Source organism: Natrix helvetica (assembly GCF_964273705.1).
Source record: "Natrix helvetica genome assembly, chromosome: 3".
In the NCBI taxonomy this organism is placed as follows: Eukaryota; Metazoa; Chordata; class Lepidosauria; order Squamata; family Natricidae; genus Natrix; species Natrix helvetica.
Genome location: NC_138549.1, coordinates 52,578,783 through 52,600,847, shown reverse-complemented (window position 1 = coordinate 52,600,847; position 22,065 = coordinate 52,578,783). Strand labels below are relative to the sequence as shown.

The 22,065-nt window shown below is 46.0% G+C and overlaps 1 protein-coding gene across 2 annotated transcripts in view; it reads right to left on the bottom strand.

The window, feature by feature from the left end:
* PDK3 (pyruvate dehydrogenase kinase 3) overlaps positions 1-22,065 on the bottom strand; it is a 131,686-nt gene that overhangs the window by 8,988 nt on the left and 100,633 nt on the right. For both annotated transcript variants that reach the window (XR_014175081.1, XM_081949271.1), the window contains exons 9-11: positions 20,361-20,462; positions 19,746-19,856; positions 186-299 (exon numbers count right to left, since the gene is read on the bottom strand). Coding sequence is in view for 1 of the 2 variants with exons in the window: in XM_081949271.1 (XP_081805397.1) it covers positions 186-299; positions 19,746-19,856; positions 20,361-20,462 (327 nt within the window). In the remaining variant the exon portion in view is untranslated. The remainder of the gene's footprint in view (positions 1-185; positions 300-19,745; positions 19,857-20,360; positions 20,463-22,065) is intronic.

Genomic DNA, 22,065 nt, shown 5'->3' with positions numbered 1-22,065 from the left:
ATAAAGGGTTCAAGAAAATGTTCTCAGAATGTGGAAAAATATTATCTTCAGTAAATCAGAATGACTTCTGGTACAAATGCATAGCAATAAAGCTCTTGCCTTGACAACAAAATATAATCAGCTATAAAACCTCAAGAGTTAGTAGAGTACATTCATAGTGTTCTCCTATAATAATCCATTATTACCTTCAAATAGATTACTGCATCTGTACCAACTCCTTCCATAGAATATAATTTGAGGTCACCTTGAAAATATCGAGCATAAAGACGAGATATTGGCAGACCATACCCATATCCAGCCTAAGAAAAAAATTAACAGAAAAATTAAAAAACCTGAAATGTTAACAGTGACAGAAGCAAGAATCGTCACAGAGATTCCTCTGTGCTTTTATAATTAAAAATACCTTCCACTATGAGAACAAAAAGCATGCTATGCATCTGTTCCTTTTAACATAAAAATGAAAATTACAAACATAAAATGGCAATTGCTTTTTTAACATATGTACCATAGAATTCCAGGAACATTTAATCATATAACCTATATCAGGTCTAATAGACACTCCTTTCCTCCTATAAGTCTGTTAAATTGGGGCATTATTACCGTATATACTTGAGTATAAGCCGAATTTTTCAGCCCACTTTTTGGGCTGAAAAATCCACTTCGGCTTATACTCCAGTGAACAAAAAAAAGGAGGGAAGCTTCTGCAAAGGCGAGTGACAACAAGTCTCCCAGGCTTTAATTTGCCGAGCTGTGCGCATGCGCCTGTTTTCCACGGCGTGGAGCAGCGGCGAGATTCTGGGCGGCGAGCGATGATTCCGGGGGCCATCAGTGGGGGGGCAGGGTCCCCCCTCGCGTTCATCTTCCCGGATGGCCCCTGGAATCATCGCTTGCCGCGCAGAATCTCGCCGCTGCTCCACGCCGTGGAAACCAGGCGCGTGCGCACAGCTCGGCAAATTAAAGCCTGGGAGACTTGTTATCACTCGCCTTTGCAGAAGCTTCCCTCCGAAGCGTTCCGAGGGAGGGCTGTAAACTTCCCTCCGAAGTCTTGGGATGTTCTGAGGAGCCCCCCAAGGCAAAACGGCCAGGTAGTTAAAAGTACGTCTCTGATTCGTCTCTGTCAGTCTCTCTCTGATTCCCTCTCTCTCTCCCTCTCTCTGTTCCTCTGTCTGTCTGTCTGCAATGCAGGCCAGTTGTTGAGTGTTTCAAATGTGATTGGAACACTCAACAAGGTGACCACAGTGTGTGTGTGTGTGTGTGTGTGTGTGTGTGTGTGTGTGTGTGTGTGAATGAGACACCCAGACAGAGAGAGGAACAGAGAGAGGGAGTGAGGGAGGGAATCAGAGAGAGACTGACACACACACACACACAATTAAAGCAATTTTATTGTTATCTACCTGTATTTTTATTTTTGAAATTTACCGTGAGCTGCTGCATTTCCCAGCCTCGGCTTATACTCGAGTCAATAACTTTTTCCAGTTTTTTGGGGTAAAATTAGGGGTCTCGGCTTATACTCGAGTCGGCTTATACTCAAGTATATACGGTATGTATATGGAATTGACAAGTAGTGGCTTTCAAATACCTTTTAATTCTCAGAACAATATTAAGTTATTTTCTAGTCTCAAATTCTGAATTTCATTTATTTATTTATTTATTTATTACATTTATAAACCGCTCCCTCTCCCCGAAGGGACTCGGGGAGGTGTACAACCACAGCTAAAAACCACATACAGAATACAATATTGAATACCCATAAAAACAAATCCAGTATAAAACCCTTCTAAGACAAAAATTAAAAACAATCTAAAAAATCTATCCCCAGGGATTAAAATACCGGCCAGAAGGATTGGAAGTTAAAACTACGGTTAGGCCAGGCCAGCTAAATGGAACAGGTGGGTCTTTAATTTCTTGCGGAAGGAGCGGAGATCGGTAGTTGTTCTAATGTCGGGGGGGAGGTCATTCCAGAGGGTCGGGCCCATCACAGAGAAGGACCTACTCCTGGGCGCCGCCCGTTGACATTGCCTAGTGGACAGCACCTGGAGGAGTCCCTCTCTGTGAGAGCGAATTGGTCGCAGGGATGTATGGGGTAGGATGCGCTCCCGCAGATAACTAGGTCCTGTGCCATGGAGCGCTTTGAAGATGATAGTCAGCACCTTGAAACGCACCCGGAAAACCACAGGTAGCCAGTGCAGCCCGCGCAGGAGAGGTGTTATATGGGAGTACCTAGTACATCCCATGTGTTATCTATATGAACATCATTCTTACTGTCATTACAACAAGTGCTCTCCCATACCCGACAATCACAAAGTGGGTCACACAGATCCCAGCTAAGATTCATAATTCAGAGACATTTTGAAACTGGGACTCTTCTTTCTAAATAATACACCAATGGTTGTTCATTTTTAACACTGTAAAAGTCAGGTTTGTTTCTAGGGAAAAACAATTTATTTTATTTGTATGCCATCCAATCCCTAAAGGTAGCTAACAATCTCAACATAAGATTTTTCCAAGACTTTCTAAGTAGCCTAAATTTTTTTAAAAAAGAAAATTGCAGATTTTTCTGTCATTTTCTCCAAATCACTTGTTCTACTTATTGCTGCCTGTTCTCTTTTATACTGTATGGCATGAATCGAGTGCCATCTAGAGATGCAAGAAAAATTAATCTACATGATTGTATTTTATTTTGAACCATTTCTACAAACTATTATGTAATACATAAAATGAAGATTCCTCACAGCACAGAGTCTATATTAAACCTGATATAATATTTTTCCAATATTTTTCACAGCAGCTGCAAATGCAATTATATTTTAACTTATCTCTCTAAAGTTATATCATAATTTTCTACAGGTAGTTCCCTACAACCACAATGGAGCCCAACATTTCTGATGGTAAGCAAGGCAGTTGGTTAAAGTCATGTTATGACATTTTTGCTGCAGTTATTAAGCAAATCACTGCACTTCTTAAGTGAATCATGCAGTTGTTAAGTGAAGGCTTCCTTATCTTTGCTTGTTGGAAGTCATCTGGGAAGTTACGAATGGTAATCAGATGACCTTGAAACAGTACAATTGTCAAACACATGCCAGTTGCGAAGCACCTAAATTTTGATCACATGAACATAGGGAGGCCGCAACTGTCATAAGTATGAAAAAGGGTCATAAGTAGCTTTTTGCAGTACTATTATAATTCCGAAAGGTCACTAAATGGATGGTTGTAAATTGAGGACTATCTGTACAATCTATCCTATCTAATCATCAAAGCCATGTCATAAGCTCATTTTTTTCATTTTCAATGAAACCATTACAGGTTTTTAGTTACCAATATACATAATTCTACATTATATATTTATTTTCTCTAATAAACATCAATCAGAATAGAACTGGAACGGAGCTTGGAGGTCTTCAAGTCCAACACCTGTTCGAACAGGAGACCCTATGCCAGTGATGGCGAGCCTTTTTTCCCTCAGGTGCCAAAAATACACCCATAATGCAATGTCCCCTACACCGCGCCCCCTGTGCATGCATGCGTGACTCCCCGCTGCCCTGAGCATGCGTACACAGCTTTTTTGAAGCCTGAGGAGGGCGAAAACGGCCTCCCCTGCCCCCCAAAGGCCCTCTGGAGGCTGAAAACACCCTCCCAGACCCTCCACGTGAGATCTGTACTTACCTGGCATCGTGTGGAGACTCCTGGGAAGGGAAGGGCAGCATGGGCGGGCCAGACGAAAATCAGCTGGCCAGCGCGTGCATGTGAACTGGAGCCAAGCTAGGGCAACGGCTCATGTGCTCGCTGATATGACTCCACGGGCCACCTGTAGCACGTGTGCCATAGGTTCACCATCATGGCCCTATACCATTTCAGATAAGTGGCTGTGCAATCTTTTTTTAAAAACCTCCAGTGATAAAGCATCTACAACTTCTGAAGGCTGTTCCACTAGTTAATTGTCCTCACTGTTAGGAAATTTATTTTTAATTCCAGGTTGCTTCTCTCCTTTTTTTTTTATAAACAAAATTTTATTGGTTTTTAAAACAAAATATTCAAGGAAAGGGGTAATGGATGAAGTACAATTTTTGACAGTTACATTATGCAGGAAATGGCCCTCCCCCCCATTCTCATAACTTTCATCTACTAATACATTAGTTTGTTATTACTTAGTACTATTTTGTCAGCATATAAATTATCTTAAGATAATTTCAATCATTTTATATCACACAGATTTTCAAGTTCATTTTTCTGAGTTTTTTCAATGTTGCCTCTTCTCCCCCACCCCCCTGGCAGAGCTCCGGCACCTTCCGTGTCCTGTATGTCCGGTGTAATGCCATTAGGTTTATCTAGGACTTTATTTTTTTCCATAAAGGCCTCAGCCTCAGTGGTTGTGTTGATTCTAACTCTCATGTCCTCCCAGAATATTAGCATATCTTCTGGCAACAGCCATTGAAACCACACCCCCTTCTGGTATAATTTATTCGCTAAGAGCGAATATTTTTTTCTTTTATCTCTAACTTTCTTTGGGATCTGTTTCAGAATGGCTATTTCTCTGTCCTTGTATTTTAATGTTTGCCCCCTTTGTGCACTCAGAATCTCGTCTCTTGTGGTCTTTCTAAGAAATTTGATGTGTACCTCCCTTGGAACATTGTGTGTTCTAGCATATGTTGAGTTTACTCTATAAACCAGGTCCATGTCCCACCCCATCTGTTGTCTATCTTTTCCAATAAATTCAGCCAATAAATTTGCCATAATATCCCTCAAATTTTCATCATCAGCCTCAATTACATTTTGAAACCTAAGAAAGAAGGACATTCGTTCAAATTCCATTTTTATCTGGTGGTTCTCAAGTTCTTGATTTCCTTTCTGCACCCCCTTCACCTCTCTCCTCATCTCAGCCGTCCCCTCCTCCAAAAGTTCCAGTCTCTGTGAGTTCTGGATCACATGGTCTTTATTCTCTCTGATCTGCTCATTCATTTCTTTCAATTGATTTTTTAATTCCTCCTGCCCCTTTAAGAGTTGTTCAAACATCTGTTGAAAGTCCACCTCAGAGGGCTTAGGCTGAAACAAAGAAGTTAAAGTCTGTTGTCCGCTGGGGCTGGACGTTGAGGATGTTGGGGCGGAGCCCGCAAATCCCGGCTTCCCCGGTGGTGGTCTTTTGGGTGGCATTGTGGTAATCAAAGATCAGAGATGAAAATGTCAGTACAGAGAAGAAACAACTGGGGAGGTGGGTAGCCGAGAGAGATCGCGAGGCAGGGAGCCCAGACAAATAGGGACCTAGGCAATAAAGCAATAAAGTCCTTTGTTCCAAGTCCAGGATAAGATGTAACACGAGACTTCTCTGAGTGCCATGGAGACAAAGACAAAATGCCAACAACTTCTGTAGGTGGAGTCAAATTTCAAAGTACATAAAGACAACGGAAGTGTGCCATCTTGCCCTGCCAGCTCCGGGATCCAAAGGCAAAAGTTTTCAAAGTTTTCAAAATAAAACAGATCATCACCTCATTTCACAATTGCAGTAAAGGAAATCTGCTTTTTGCTACAAGGGTGATTCCATTCCAGGGCTCCCCCCCTCCTCTTCTGGGGGCAGGGAGCAAAACAGTTTCAAGCCGCTTGTCCAAGGGGGAGGGAAATCCCCCTCCCTCCAATCACACTTCCCAGCCACGAATTGAAAACCTTTCCAAAGCGCTGACAGTCTTTTTATTTTCATCAATCATCAAAGGGAACGGGGGGAATCTCCATCTCACCGCACAGCAACTGCGTCCTTTGAATCTTAGGTTTCATCTGGCTGCCTCAACGCGAAGATGCCGCGGCGCCTCCCCTCTTGCCTCCTGGTGCCTAGGGCGATGCGGGGGGCCCCCCGGCCGCTGCCAACACAGGGGATCCCCTGCTATGCCGCCCCCTCGGCAGGAGCCCCTCCAGGGCGTCCTGTGCCCCCCCGATCAAAGGGGAGCCCACCAGGAGTGCGCGGGGCGAGCAAAGCTTGCCCGTCGCGTACCGTAACCGGAACCGGAAGTCTGGTTGCTTCTCTCCTTGATTAGTTTCCATCCATTGTTTCTTGCCTTTCCTTCTGGTGCTTTAGAAAATAAGCTGACCCTCTTTTCTTTGTGGCAGCCTCTCAAATACTGGAATACTGCTATCATGTCACCCCTACTCCTTCTTTTCTCTGGACGGCCTTATACAATTCCTGCAATCGTTCTTCATATGTTTTGTCTCCAGGCTCTTAACTATCTTTGTTACTCCTCTCTGCACTCTTTTCAGAGTCTCAACATCTTTTTTGTAATGTTATGACCAAAACTGGATGCAGTATTCCAGGTGTGGTTTTGCTAAGGATTTATAAAGTGGTACTAATACTTCACATGATTTTGATTGTATGTCACTGTTTATACAACCAAGGATTGTATTACATTGTTTGGCTGCTGCCAGAGACTGTTGGCTCATGTTTAAGTGATTGTCCCCTAGGACTCCAAGGTCCCTTTCACAATTACTCTTTTTGAGCCAGGTTTCACCTAATCTAGTTTACATTTGATACATACATACTATATTTTTCAGAGTATAATATGCACCTTTCCCCCCAGAAAAAGAGGGTGAAAATCTGGGTCCAACTTTTTTTAAAATAGTTTTTATTGAACATTTTAATCTTTAAAAACAGAAAGAAAAACACAAGAAAAAACAAAACACAAAACATACATAATAATGTAAAGAAATTATACAGCTTTCTGTATGTGCTTTCATATTTAGCCTTTCTAGTTCTCCATTTTGCATTGCCTTCCTATTGCTTTTACTTTGTCCTATAATATAACAATAGTAGTAGCAACACTTATAATAATATTAATTATTTATATCACCTTTATATTTACATTCTCTATTTTCTGTTTGGGCTTCTGTTTTCTAGCCACTTATAAATTCTATTCCAAATTTTATAGAAATCCGATTCTTCTCTTTCTTTTAGTTCTATTGTCATTTTATCCATCTCTGCACATTCAAGTACTTTTCTAATTATTGTTTCATCCGTGGGTATATTGATTTTTTTCAGGTTTGTGCGAAAGCGATCCTAGATACAGTGAGTATATGTATTATTATGTATTGAAGTTGTTTATCCATTTTTTGATCTAATAATCCAAATAATAATGCTTCTGGTTTTAGTTCTATTATTTGCTCCGTAATTTCTTCCAACCATTTCCGAATTTTCCACCACCAAAAAAGTGCATCGTGTTTCAGGTGACAGGCGGCTCCAGCACGAACTGCCACCTGAAAATGCTTTCCTTCCCAGTTCTCTGGTGCACATCACAGAGCCATGCGCCCGCCTGTACATACTCGTCTTCTGTTTTCTCCTGGCCAGCACCATCGGTCGAGGGAGAAGGGGGCAGGGAGAAAAGTGAGAGAGCAGCGCGGTCATGTGAGGACACAGGAGCTGGGCGCGGACACAGGGAAGGCAGATCAGAGGCAGCCAGCCAATTGCTGGTTTGCCAGCTCGGCTGCTGGCCACCTGGAGTGTTCAGGCAGCAAAGGAAACCTGTGTCGTGGCCTCTGCTGCCTCCTGCCTATGTGCATTGAGGAGGCCAAGCAGCAGCAGCAGCAAGGAGAGCGCAGACCTCCTGAAAATACGGTAACAGACATTTAAGGAAATGACCTGTATTTAAACACTGTATCTGGACCTAGCAGACATTCTCTCTGTCTATCATTCATGATTGAGAGAATTCTTTTGCAAAATCCAATAAATACATGTTTTTTTGTTGTTCATAGTCTCCTTGACTGTTCCTTTAAGAAACCGAGATTTATTTTTCTTAGAGAAAGAGCACCCTCATGGGGAACCCATGAGGCTTCTGCCTGTCAGCATGCAATGGAACGTAGGCGATTGTACAGGCTCTGGAGGGGACATGAAAGGAAAAAAGCGGTGGTGTGCGGCTTCTGGCATTACAGGAGGAGAGGACAGAAGCAGAACTGACCTTTCGGCATCAGTCATGGAGGCAACGGAGGGGAGAATGGACAAAAAGAAAAGCTCCACAGTTTTTTTTTTAATGGGCAGAGGCTTCCCATTTTGACCCTCTCCCCTGTCATTGGCTCTGTTTTTTAGACACCTCTGTGTGACTCTCAACTCATCTCTCCAACCCTTGTGTGTGTGCGTGCATGTCTGTAAGGTCTCTCCCCTTGCAGCCTGACACTGTGACATTGGAGAGGAAAAGATCAGGAGAGATAAGCTAGAATGGGAGCTGAGGCGGAGGGGGGGGAGCTGAAAAAAAAAGAAACAAGCATTGCAAAAAAATAGCTTTCGTTAGTTTGTACTTTGCAGCCTTCCATCACAGAAGTTTGTTTGAGTGTGAGTGTGTGTGCACACAGGGGTGGATGGGTGGGCAGGTGTCTCATTCCTTGCAGCCCCATGCCCTTAACAGAGACCTTCTGCTGACAGTAGGCTGCAAGCTAACAAAAGCTGTTTTTTTGCAATGCTTCAGTCGTGGGTTCTGGCAGGTACGCCCCAGTACGGGCGTACCGGTGCCTGCTGGGAGCAGCAGGCACCGTACCGGAACAGTGCTTTGGAGGGCCCACCCGCGTTCCTTACCTGTATTTGAGCCAACTGGGCCATTTGCGCATGCAACATACAGCACCTGCGCATGCTCCGCCGAGCAGCTGGAGCATCATAGAGCGGTGGGTGCGCATGTGTGCGCAGCGTGCTTGCACGTGATGCCCGGCCCTGTCGCAGTGTACCGGTTGTGATGGGATCTGGAACGCACCACTGCAATGCTTGTTTCGTTTTCTCAAACCCCAGCTCCAGGAAATGCTGCAAGAAACCCAGCTTCTCTCTCCTGATTTTCCCTCTCCAATGTCACAGCCCTGGGCTGCAAGGGGCACACACACACACAAACATACAAGTGCACCAGTCTGGGAGAAGTGAGCTGAAAACCCTGCTGAAGCAATGATGGGGGAAGAGGTCAAAATGGGAAGCCTAGGACCGTCTGGCAGCTTTAAAAAAAATGAAATGAAAGAGGGAAAGGAAGGGAGGAAGGAGGGAGGGAGGAAGGCAGGAAGGAAGGAAGGAGAAGCAACTTGGTTGGAGATGCCCCAGTTCAAAGGAGAAAGCAATGTTGTGTTCTGTTTTGTCACAGACAGACCTTTTTTTGCAATCTAAGTTAACATTGGTAGTCTTGAATTGTAAACTCTTAGGAAAGTATCCCCTCTTTTGTGTGTTGCAAACAGCCATTTCCAGTGGGGAAAACAAGACAAAGCAGAGTGGGGAAAATATTTTCCTTTGCTATATTTCCAGTCTGAATTAGATCATGGCAGGCTCCCTACAGGAGAGCCCTTTTAAGGATTGTGTATAGAAAAGCAACTAAGTGGCCTCTGTTCCTAAACGCTAAATCTGTTACACATAAAAAACAGAGATGCTCTGATCAACTATCACAGCCAACATTTTGATAGTTTTGCTGTTGTCTGTGGACTGTCCCATTAAATGCAAGCACAGGATAAACTGAGCCTGGTTTGTTCTCAGTCTTTGGCCACAAACTACCAGCAAAAATGGCATTTGATCACAAGGCAAGGAGGCATTGAGAAATGTTTTCCCTTTTGCATTTCAGCATCCAAGAAGAGACAGGAAAGACAAAGAAAAAGAAGAAAAGAGCGGAAGAGAGCAAGGAAGGAAAAACAAGGAAAGGGGAAGAAAAAAGAAAGAAAGGAAAATGAAGAGGGAAGCAAAAAGAAGAAAAGGGGAAAAGGGAGGAAGGAAGGAAGGAAGGAAGGAAGGAAGGAAGGAAGGAAGGAAGGAGAGAGGGAGGGAGGGAGGGAGGGAGGGAAGGAAAGATTATGAGAGGGAGGCAGATTCTGAGGGAAGTTCTGCCTTAGCACTTGGCCACCAGCAGCCGCCCCCTCCTCCTGACCTCTCCTGGTGGTCTCCCATCCTATTGTTTTGGTTACAAAGCCGGATCTCCTCGCATGGAGAGGGAGTGAGCCTCCCTTTGATCCACACACTTTGCCCTCCTGCATACACCAAGAACAGAGAACACAGCAGCAGCAGCCTTGAAGAGGAGGTAAGCACAGCCAGGTGCCCCCTTGGGGAAGTGTGGCAGGGCTGTGGGATCCCGTGCTCTGGGAGCTTGAGGGCCAGGCTGGGCACTTGCCCTCCACTGCCAAAGGCTCTGGGCAGCCTGCACTGCTGTTCGGGGGGGGGGGGGGTGTTTCCTTTGTATAGGTGCAATGCAGTAGAGCAGCAGTTTCTGCTCCAGCATGGCATCTCCCACAAAGGTCACCCGCCGTCAGCCTTACCTTAAAGAGCAGCTGTGTGCTGACTCCATTGGGATCTGAAGGGCATGGTATTCAGGCCAGTGGAGACATGTGGAAGATCTAGAAGGTAAGGCTGACGCTGGCCATGGGGGAGGGAGACCCACTGCGCTTGGCCAAAGAGCAGCTTCAGGGGGACATGGGCCTGGTGAGCTCGGCTTTCGTGGGGCCTTTGGGCAACCACCGACCACTTGCCTTCCTCTCTGCTTCGGGTTCCGCTGCCTATATCCAGCGCCAGGGGAGGTGCCACTTCCTGGCCAGGTCGGCCAGCGGGTGGGCGGGCAGCCCTTGGGGAAGACATTGTGCGCATGGGCAGCCCACCGCCACTGCTGCTCACTTTATTCCTACTGCCATCGCTGCTGCTCTGGAGCTTGCCGATCAGTTCATCAAGCCATGCTTTCCAGTCATGTATTTAATCATTGCCTCCTGTGATCATTAATTTTAAAATTATAATTTGGTGGCTAAGTTTGCAGAACTCTCACGATTACATGTGACCCCAAACAATTTTGCAAGGAGGGAGGGAGGGAGTAAGGAAGCTGGGAATGAGATGGAAGGATGGAAAGAGAGGGGAATGAGAGGGGAGGAGAGGAGAGGGAAGGAAGTAGCTGGGAATGAGATGGATGGATGGATGGAAGGAAAGAGAGGGGAATGAGAGGGGAGGAAGGAATGAAAGAAGGAGCTGGGGATGAGATGGAAGGAGGGATGAAAGAAAGGAGATAGGAATGGGAGGGGATAAAGAAAGGAAGGGGATAAAGGAAGGAAGTAGGGAGGGAGGGAGCTGGGAATGAGATGGATGGATGGATGGAAATGAGGGGAGGGGAAGGAAGGAAGGAGCTGGGAATGAGATGGAAGAATGGATGGAAGGAAGGATATGGGAATGAGAGGGAAGGAGGGGGAAGGGAGAAAGGAAGGAAGGAGCTAGGAATGGGAGGGGATAAAGGAAAGGAGGAGATAAAGGAAGGAGGGAGGGGGTGGGAATGAGATGGATGGATGGAAGGAGTTAGTAAGGAGATGGAAGGAGGAATGGAAGGAAGGAGATGGAAATGAGAGGGGAGAGGGGAGGAAGGAAGGAAGGAAGGACTGGTAATGAGATGGAAGGAGAAATGGAAGGAAGGAGATGGGAATGAGATTGTCAGATCCCTAAAAGGATACTGCCATTCAATTGGGAGGAGGGGGGCCTTGGAGTTGATTTATTAGCAATGCCTGTGACAACTGATATTTTACAATTGGTTTCCTGGCCCCGAGGCACCTTAAGATCTCCTCTCCTTGGGGAATGTTTATGATGGCCATGTGGGATGGTTCACTTTAATGTTTAACGGAAGATAGCCATGGGAATGTATGCTTATAGGGTTCTCAGGGCAGCTGGTAAAGGAATCACCTTCACACTTGTGTATTGGCTAAAATCTGCATTCTGACTAATGAGAGGGGTTTCTACTGCTTTAATTCTACTTGCCTTGCCTAAAATGATTTAGACCAGCGATGGCGAACCTTTTTTGGCTCGCGTGCCACAAGTGGGAGGAGCGCAGGGGGGGGTCGTGTCCGGGCGTGCCGCACCCATAATACAATGTGCGACCCCCCTCAGTGCGAATGCGCGCACAATGCGTGACCCCCCCCCATTTTTACATGCTTTTTTCGCCCTCCCCAGGCCCCAGAGGCTTTATAGGAGCCTGGGGAGGGTGAAAAGAGCCTCCCTGCCCCGCCAGAGGTCCTCCGGAGGCTTCAGGGACCCCCCGGAGGCTTCACTGAAGCCTTCGGAGTGCTTAAAACCACCCTCCGAGCAATCTAGAGAGGTGGGCGAGGCGCAGTCTTAGGTTTTTTTTAGCTAAATGTCTGATTCGTTTTTTAGGGGGTTCCAGGGTGGGGGGAGGGGCTAGTCAGACTGAGGAAGGGACCACTGCCAAGCCGGTGGGTGGAGTTAATAAGGAAGTGAGCGGAGCCATTAAGGGGGGGGGAGTAGTGATACTCCAGAAGAGGATCTTTTTATTCCAACGGTCGTGGGGAGGGGCAGGTGCGAAGGTAGCCAGAGATCTCATCACCGAAATGTCCAAGATGGTTCCGCCCCAGACGCCTGATGGAACCTGATAGGTTCCAGACGAAGCTTGGGCCATTTCCTGTAGCCCTGACCTGCACCCAGATGGAGGACCTAGTGGCTGCATGGAACAGTGCGGCCACTGGGGCCTTGGACCGGGTTGCGCATTTGCGGCCTCTCTTGCGGCAGCGAACCACACAGGCCCCTTGGTTTACCGAGGAGCTGAGGGTGATGAAGAGCCGCAAGAGACGCCTAGAGAGCAGATGGAGATCGTCACGCTCTGAATCTGACCAATCACAGGTGAGAGCCCATTTACAGACTTACCTTGTGGCGTTAAGAGTGGCCAAGCGTCAGTATTGTGCCACTCTTATTGCTTCCGCAGATAACCGCCCTGCCGCCGTTTGGGGTAACCCGCTCCCTCCTTCAACGAGGCCGCGGGAAGCCCCTTTGCAGGGTAGAGCAAAGGAATTTGGGGAGTATCTGCAGGACAAAATCGCTCAGATTCGAAGCGAGTTGGTCCCTACTAGTGGTCTAGAGGGGACGTCGGAGGTGGGTCTTGAGGCTCCACTCTGGGAGGAGTTTGACTCTGTTACTTCCGACGATATGGACAGGTTGCGTAGGCGACTGCGAGCCACCACATGTTTACTGGACCCGTGTCCCTCCTGGCTTGTACTGGCATCCTGGGAGGTCACACGAGGCTGGCTCCAGGAGTTAGTCAACGCTTCTTTGAGTGAGGGGTTCTTGCCGGCCGCCCTGAAAGAGGCGGTGGTGAGGCCCCTACTCAAGAAGCCTTCCCTGGACCCAGCTGTGTTAGCCAACTACCGTCCCGTCTCCAACCTTTGCTTTCTGGCGAAGGTTGTAGAAAGTGTGGTGGCACAACAGTTTCCACGCCACTTGGAGGAAACTGATTATCTGGACCTGAGCCAGTCTGGTTTCCGGCCCGGCCACAGCACGGAGACGGCATTGGTCGCGTTGGTGGATGATCTCTGGAGGGCCAGAGATGGGGGTTGTTCCTCCATCCTGGTCCTACTAGACCTCTCGGCGGCTTTTGATACCATCGACCATGGTATCCTATTGCATCGACTGGAGGGGCTGGGGGTGAGGGGCACCGTTCTGCGGTGGTTCTCCTCCTACCTTTCTGGCCGAGTGCAATTTGTATTGGCAGGGGGGCAGAGGTCGACCTAGAGGTCGCTCACTTGTGGGGTGCCACAAGGGTCGGTCCTCTCGCCTCTCCTGTTCAATACATATATGAAGCCGCTGGGCGAGATCATTCGTGGGTTTGGGGTAGATTACCATCTGTACGCGGATGATACCCAGCTGTACATCTCTACCCCAAACCACCCCAACGATGCTGTCAAAGTGATGTCCCGGTGTCTGGAAGCCGTACGGATCTGGATGGGAAGTAACAGACTCAAGCTCAACCCGTCCAAGACGGAGTGGCTGTGGCTACCGGCACCCCGGTTCAAACAGCTGATTCCATCACTGGCCATTGGGGGCGAACATCTGGCCCCCATGGATCGGGTACGCAATTTGGGCGTCCTCCTAGATGCCCGGCTGTCAATGGACGACCATGTGACAGCCGTGGCAAGGGGGGCGTTTCACCAGGTTCGTCTGGTGCGCCAATTGCGTCCCCTATTGGACCGGAACGCCCTTCGCACAGTCACCCATGCGCTTGTGACGTCTCGGCTAGACTACTGCAACGCTCTCTACATGGGGGTCCCCTTGAGATGCACCCGAAGACTGCAGTTGGTTCAGAATGCGGCCGTGCGGGCAGTCTAGGGAGTCGCTAGATACTCCCACGTAACACCTCTCCTGCATGGGCTGCACTGGCTACCTGTAGCTTTTCGGGTGCGTTTCAAGGTGCTCATTATCATCTTCAAAGCGCTCCATGGCACAGGACCTAGTTATTTGCGGTATCGTATCCTGCCCCACACATCCCTTCGGCCGATCCGCTCACACAGAGAGGGTCTCCTCCGGGTGCCGTCCACCAGGCTGTGCCAGTGGGCGACGCCCAGGGGAAGGGCCTTCTCTGTGATGGGCCCGACCCTCTGGAATGACCTTCCCCCTGATATTAGAACAACCACGGACCTCCGCTCCTTCCGTAAGAAGCTCAAAACCCACCTGTTTAATCTAGCCGGCCTGGCCTAATTCCAGCTCTCCCACCTCAGTCTGTATTTTTAAATTTCACGGGTTGGTCTTAGGCTAAGTTTTTAATTTTTATAAACTTGTACAGGGGTTTAAAGTTTAATCCGATTTTAATTATATTTATTATTATGTGTATGGTTTTTAATTTGGTACCTGTACACCGCCCCAAGTCCCTTCGGGGAGAGGGGGCGGTCTAGAAATAAAAAAAACAAAAAACGGAAGTCCGGTTTGCTCGGAGGGTCGTTTTAAGCGTTCCAAAGGCTTCAGGGACCGTCCGGAGGCTTCCCTGACGCCTTTGGAGTGCTTAAAACCACCCTCCAAGCAAACCGGAAGTCACTTCCGGTTTGCTCGGAGGGTGGTGTTAAGCGCCCCGAAAAGAGCCTCCCCGCCCGCCCCCCCAGAGGCCCTCCGGAGGCTTCAGAAACCCCCCGGAGGCTTCCCTGAAGCCTTCGGAGTGCTTAAAATGACCCTCCGAGCAAACCGGAAGTCACTTTTAACGTTTTAAGCGTTCCGAAGGCTTCAGGGACCGTCCGGAGGCTTCCCTGATGCCTTCGGAGTGCTTAAAACCACCCTCCGAGCAAACCAGAAGTCCCGGTTTGCTCGGAGGGTGGCTTTAAGCGCCCCGAAGGCGTCAGGGAAGCCTCCGGACGGTCCCTGAAGCCTTCGGAACGCTTAAAACCACCCTCCGAGCAAACTGGAAGTCAGGGAAGCCTCCGGGGGGTTTCTGAAGCCTCCGGAGGGCCTCGGGGGGGGCGGGCGGGGAGGCTCTTTTCGCCCTCCCCAGGCTCCTATAAAGCCTCTGGAGCCTGGGGAGGGCGAAAAATGGCTTTTAAAAAGGTGAACTCAGCTGGCTAGTGCGCGCATGCATGCTGTCCAGCTCACAGGGCAGCGCCTCGCGTGCCCTGACAAATGGCTCCGTGTGCCACCTGTGGCACGCGTGCCATAGGTTCGCCATCACTGATTTAGACGTTGCTTTGAACCTAATGTGTTCATTTCGGCTTAATAAAAACTTCCTTTTGAAATACTTCGTTTCAAGAGTCTTCACTTTCTTAAGCTGGAAGGAGAGGTAATCCTTACAGAGATGGAAGGATGGAAGGAAGGAAGGAGCTGGGAATGAGAGGGGAGGGGAGGAAGGCAGGAGTTGGAATAAGATGGAAGAAGGGATGGAAGGAAGGAGATGGGAATGGGAGGGGAGGGGATAAAGGAAGGAAGGAAGGAAGGAAGGAAGGAAGGAAGGAAGGAAGGAAGGAAGGAAGGAAGGAAGGAAGGAGGGACTGCATGTAGCCCCAAATAATTTTTAGGAAGGAAGGAAGGGAGGGAGAAAGGAAATATTTTAATACATTATTACTAGTATGATCAGGGAAGCCTCCGGACGGTCCCTGAAGCCTTCGGAACGCTTAAAACCACCCTCTGAGCAAACCGGAAGTGACTTCCAGTTTGCTCGGAGGGTGGTTTTAAGCACTCCGAAGGCGTCAGGGAAGCCTCCGGGGGGTTTCTGAAGCCTCCGGAGGGCCTCTGGGGGGGCGGGCGGGGAGGCTCTTTTCGCCCTCCCCAGGCTCCTATAAAGCCTCTGGAGCCTGGGGAGGGCGAAAAATGGCTTTTAAAAAGGTGAACTCAGCTGGCTAGTGCGCGCATGCATGCTGTCCAGCTCACAGGGCAGCGCCTCGCGTGCCCTGACAAATGGCTCCGTGTGCCACCTGTGGCACGCGTGCCATAGGTTCGCCATCACTGATTTAGACGTTGCTTTGAACCTAATGTGTTCATTTCGGCTTAATAAAAACTTCCTTTTGAAATACTTCGTTTCAAGAGTCTTCACTTTCTTAAGCTGGAAGGAGAGGTAATCCTTACAGAGATGGAAGGATGGAAGGAAGGAAGGAGCTGGGAATGAGAGGGGAGGGGAGGAAGGCAGGAGTTGGAATAAGATGGAAGAAGGGATGGAAGGAAGGAGATGGGAATGGGAGGGGAGGGGATAAAGGAAGGAAGGAAGGAAGGAAGGAAGGAAGGAAGGAAGGAAGGAAGGAAGGAAGGAAGGAAGGAGGGACTGCATGTAGCCCCAAATAATTTTTAGGAAGGAAGGAAGGGAGGGAGAAAGGAAATATTTTAATACATTATTACTAGTATGATCAGGGAAGCCTCCGGACGGTCCCTGAAGCCTTCGGAACGCTTAAAACCACCCTCTGAGCAAACCGGAAGTGACTTCCAGTTTGCTCGGAGGGTGGTTTTAAGCACTCCGAAGGCGTCAGGGAAGCCTCCGGGGGGTTTCTGAAGCCTCCGGAGGGCCTCTGGGGGGGCGGGCGGGGAGGCTCTTTTCGCCCTCCCCAGGCTCCTATAAAGCCTCTGGAGCCTGGGGAGGGCGAAAAATGGCTTTTAAAAAGGTGAACTCAGCTGGCTAGTGCGCGCATGCATGCTGTCCAGCTCACAGGGCAGCGCCTCGCGTGCCCTGACAAATGGCTCCGTGTGCCACCTGTGGCACGCGTGCCATAGGTTCGCCATCACTGATTTAGACGTTGCTTTGAACCTAATGTGTTCACTTCGGCTTAATAAAAACTTCCTTTTGAAATACTTCATTTCAAGAGTCTTCACTTTCTTAAGCTGGAAGGAGAGGTAATCCTTACAGAGATGGAAGGATGGAAGGAAGGAAGGAGCTGGGAATGAGAGGGGAGGGGAGGAAGGCAGGAGTTGGAATAAGATGGAAGAAGGGATGGAAGGAAGGAGATGGGAATGGGAGGGGAGGGGATAAAGGAAGGAAGGAAGGAAGGAAGGAAGGAAGGAAGGAAGGAAGGAAGGAAGGAGGGAGGGACTGCATGTAGCCCCAAATAATTTTTAGGAAGGAAGGAAGGGAGGGAGAAAGGAAATATTTTAATACATTATTACTAGTATGTTTATTAAGAAAATACATTCAAATATTAAGAACTCCGCACCTTCCCTCCTTCCTTTCCTTCCTCTACTATATTGTTTTGCTCATTTCCACATTCTTAAAAAATCCTAAATTCTCTAAATGGGATCATTTATAGTCTAGTTAACAAATCTGTACGCTGATGACACTCAGCTGTACATTTCCACCCCAAACCACCCCAACGAGGCTGTCGAAATGATGTCCCGGTGTTTGGAAGCCGTCCGGGTCTGGATGGGGGACAACAGACTCAGGCTCAACCCCTCCAAGACAGAGTGGCTGTGGTTACCGGCGCCTCGGTTCAACCAGTGGATTCCATCACTGGCCATAGGGGGCGAGCAACTGCCCCCTGTGCAACGGGCGCGCAATTTGGGCGTCCTCCTAGATGCCCGGCTGTCGATGGATGACCATGTGGCAGCCGTGGCAAGGGGGGCGTTCCACCAGGTTCGCCTGGTGCGCCAATTGCGCCCCCTATTGGACCGGGACGCCTTACGCACAGTCACTCATGCGCTGGTGACGTCTCATCTGGATTACTGCAATGCTCTCTACATGGGGCTCCCCTTGAGATGCACCCGAAGACTACAGCTAGTTCAGAATGCGGCCGCGCGGGCTATCATGGGGAGTACTAGGTACTCCCGCATAACACCTCTCCTGCGTGAGCTGCACTGGCTGCCTGTGGTTTTTCGGGTGCGTTTCAAGGTGTTGATTACCATCTTCAAAGCGCTCCATGGCACAGGACCTAGTTACCTGCGGGATCGCATCCTACCGCATACATCCCTGCGACCAATTCGCTCTCACAGGGAGGGACTCCTCCGGGTGCCGTCCACCAAGCAATGCCAACGGGCGGCACCTAGGAGTAGAGCCTTCTCTGTGATAGGCCCAACCCTCTGGAATGACCTCCCCCCGATATCAGAACTACTACCGACCTCCGCTCCTTCCGACAAAAACTTAAGACTCACCTGTTCCAATTAGCTGGCCTGGCCCATTTATAGTCCCATTTATACCTCCTGGCAAATATTCTACCCTGGGATAGTTTTTAGGGGTGTTTTTAATGTATTTTTAAATTTTTAAAATTTTAAATCTAACTTTAACTATTGTACAGTAAACTATTGCTACCTCCTCCAGCCACATCTATATTTATTTTATATTTATATTATGTATATTTACTGTTTTTAATATGACTGTACACCGCCTCGAGTCCCTTCTGGGAGAGGGGCAGTCTAGAAATTAAATAAAAGTTAAAGTTAAGTTAAATCTGAGCTAAAGTTTTTGTCATCGAGTACAATCCGTTTTGAACAAGACGTTTAGAGGTCCTTTAAAGGTGATTCCTAAAACGTGAGAGAGAGAGAGAGAAAAGAGAGAGAGAGAGAGAAGAAAGAAAGAGGAAGAAAGAGACAAGAAAGAGAAAGAGACAAGAAACAAAAAGAGAAAGAAAAAAGAAAGAGAAAGAGAAAGAAAGGGAGAGAGAGAGAAAGAAGAGAAAGAAAGGACCACAAACCATGGCACTAGACGTGGCTTCAGAAGATACTTTGAAACAGCATAGCAATCTAGGGCCAGAAGGGATCTCAGAGGTCATCTAGTCCAACTCCCTGCTCCAACAGAAAACCTTATATTGTCTGGATTATTTTGGTGCCTCTAACAGAGAAGAAAATTGTCAGAAAGGAGAAGAAGTTTACTATGACAAGGCTGCCATGCAGAGGAAGGCAGAGATAGTCCTTGACGTATGACCACAATTCAGCCCAAAATTTTGGTTGCTAAGCAAGAGCGTTATTAAATGAGTTTCACCACATTTTACTTAATCCATGACATATCCTGGCTCTAACAGTCATATGCAAGCTAGGGAAGAACATCTGAAGATGTGTGTAATGTTTAATGTACAGAAGGTATAGTTAAATGTGTGGCAGAAAGTGTACTCTAGGTGTCTTTTTCCAAATGCAGTAAGTGAGGTTGAATGTGTATAGTTTTAGAAGAGGTGTGTGTGTGTGTGTGTTTACATACACATACAGTATACTGCATATAGTAGATAATGTATCTTTTTGTGTGCCTATACATATTCTATACTATGTAATATGTATGTACATATAATAGTATATTTTGGATGTTTAGAAATAGTAAATAAATAGACAAATTGTATCTCGTTGAGGCCTTTGAGGCAAGGAGAGGCCAGGCAAGGCCCCCCTTGACATGAGTGATGTCAAGTTGGCAACACCCACCCGTCACATGACCACCAGGCCATGTCCACTGTCACAACCACTCAGTCACGACCACCAAGCCACGCCCCCAGTAGCATGACCACCAACCCATGATCACCAAGCAAGTCACGCCCACAGAACTGATAGTAAAAAAATTTGAATCCCACCACTGCTTAATGTGCTTTATGCTGAAAAACAATCTGGGGAACATTTTAGCTTGCAGAAAAGAACTTACCAAAGGCACAGCTCTTGATGGCTCCAAATTAGGCCTGGGAGCAGTTGAATACATATAATTAAAAAGGCGATCTATTTTTCTCAGAGGTACACCACCACCTTTATCACTTATCTATAGAATAAAACCAGAAATTGATATAATACAATGTCCTTCAAGGAATTAAAAATATATACCATATCTGTCTATAATTTCCAATAGTTACATTTACAGATCTAGAATAGAAAGACTGAGACGCAGCAATTCCAAAACATAAAATAAATTCATCATTCTTGAAGTAAGTCCAATATCCAGCCTCCCTATATTGATAAACACAATCCTAACTATAATGTACTGAAAAGCAGGTGGCCCATGTTAGAAAAGCCTGCTCTATTCATGAAGTCGCTATAAACTAAAATGAATGTGTAAATAAATATTCAGAGAGCCAAATAATCATAATAATTTCAAATTAAATTTTACCTAAAAGTAATTAATTCCTATATCTTGTCATAAAAATTTTTCAATCTGTTTCCTTTTATGTTAACTACATTATTCACAAACGTACTCAACATATACAGTTTTTTTCTACCTCGGTTAACAAATAAAACAAGATTTTTTACATTTTAGTTTATTACTTACCTTTATTGATAGGTCTTCTTTTCCCAAAGTGACTAATGTTTTAATTGATGGATAGCTTTTATATTTACCTTCATGTAGCTCCACTGTAGCTCGCATTGAATTCTGCAATTTGAAGCAAAACTTTTAACTTCTTAAAGATGCTTAATTCATGTTAGTAATCACACCAGAAAATTTTACAAATTCTGGTCATCTTTTAATTTAACACTATGAACTTATCTATCATTTATATAAAATTTAAAAAAGAAGACAATAACCTGAATATTTTCATTATAAAGTATTCAAATGTGTAAACGGCACTTTGTAAACATTTTTTCTTGTCATGCAAAAGTACGTATTACAGAAAAGCGTATTTCTTTGTACAAAAATTATTGCAATTATAATAAAGCCTATTCTTATTAATGTAATTGTATTTTTAAATTGGAACTCAATCTGTGTTGTGAGCAATCAGTCAGCCTGCTTGGTAGATAGCTGTAGACATATAATCCACATGTTGGTGAGAGATATCCTTTGTCATGTCCCTAAAAAAAATACCCCACCCCATTTTTCTATTTAAAGTATATAAAATATTGCTCTAAGTTGCTCTACTTTTAAAATCAGGACAAAATTTTCTGGACCAAAGCTGAGAAAAGAAAACAATTATTTCTAAGAGCTTCAATTTTAAGTATCAGATTTCATGGGAATAAAGAACTGTAAAAAATTGAAAGGTACTTTCAGTATTAATTTTAAGGGAATAATTAACAAATCTCCTAAGGAATTTTCATTGAAATGTTGACATATCTTTCTCTGTGCAAACTCAGAAATTTTGTTTATGGATGTCTATTTATTTATTTATTTGACAGGATTTATAGATCACTTCAGTTAGAAACATTTAACATACTATAGCAGACACCTGGCTAAATTTACAGAGCATACCAAGTGGATTGTACTAATTGACCCTAGTCCATTGATCTCATCAGTTTTAGAAGAGCTGTATACAATAATATTGTGTTATTCACAATAGCAATCCTTTTTTATCCATGTTGGACTTCAGACCTGAAACCTGAATAAAATGGGCCCAGATAATCAGCTTTTCCAGATCTGAAGCCTCAATAATCTTCCTCCAAAAGAGGAGGTTGCATTGTGTATTACTGTCTAAAATGTCCAGATTGAGTAATGGTTTCTCGTGGAGGAGGTGCCCTTCAAGAAAGATGCTGTCCCTCTTCATTCACAACAGGATAAATTTATAACTGCTCTAATCTAGGCACTACACATTTCCCGGGGTTTCCACTCAAAAGTGACAAAAATTCAGATTCCATGTGGAAGAGCTGATGCTGCAGAAAAACGTATTCACTTCTTTTGTGTCACATGATCAATCTGATATATTTTGGCATATTTACTTCTTTTAACATTAAACAATAGTTCTGTATCTAAAATTATATATTCTAAGTTATCATTATTTTTAAATTTAATATTGACATCATTTTTCTTTCTTTATATAATTTTATAAATTTTATTAGTTTATATCCCATGGGTAGGCTGATACATCTAACTACACCTTGATGCCATGTGAGCAGGAGATTGTACTAAGGGAATTAATTTAGATTTGCCTTTAAACATCAGAAAAGCAAAATAAGTTATGAGAGCCATATGCTTTTTATAAACCAGGATTTAAAAAGTGAATGTCAGGATGGGGCACCACCTGAAAATTAGGTGAGGCAGCAGGAAA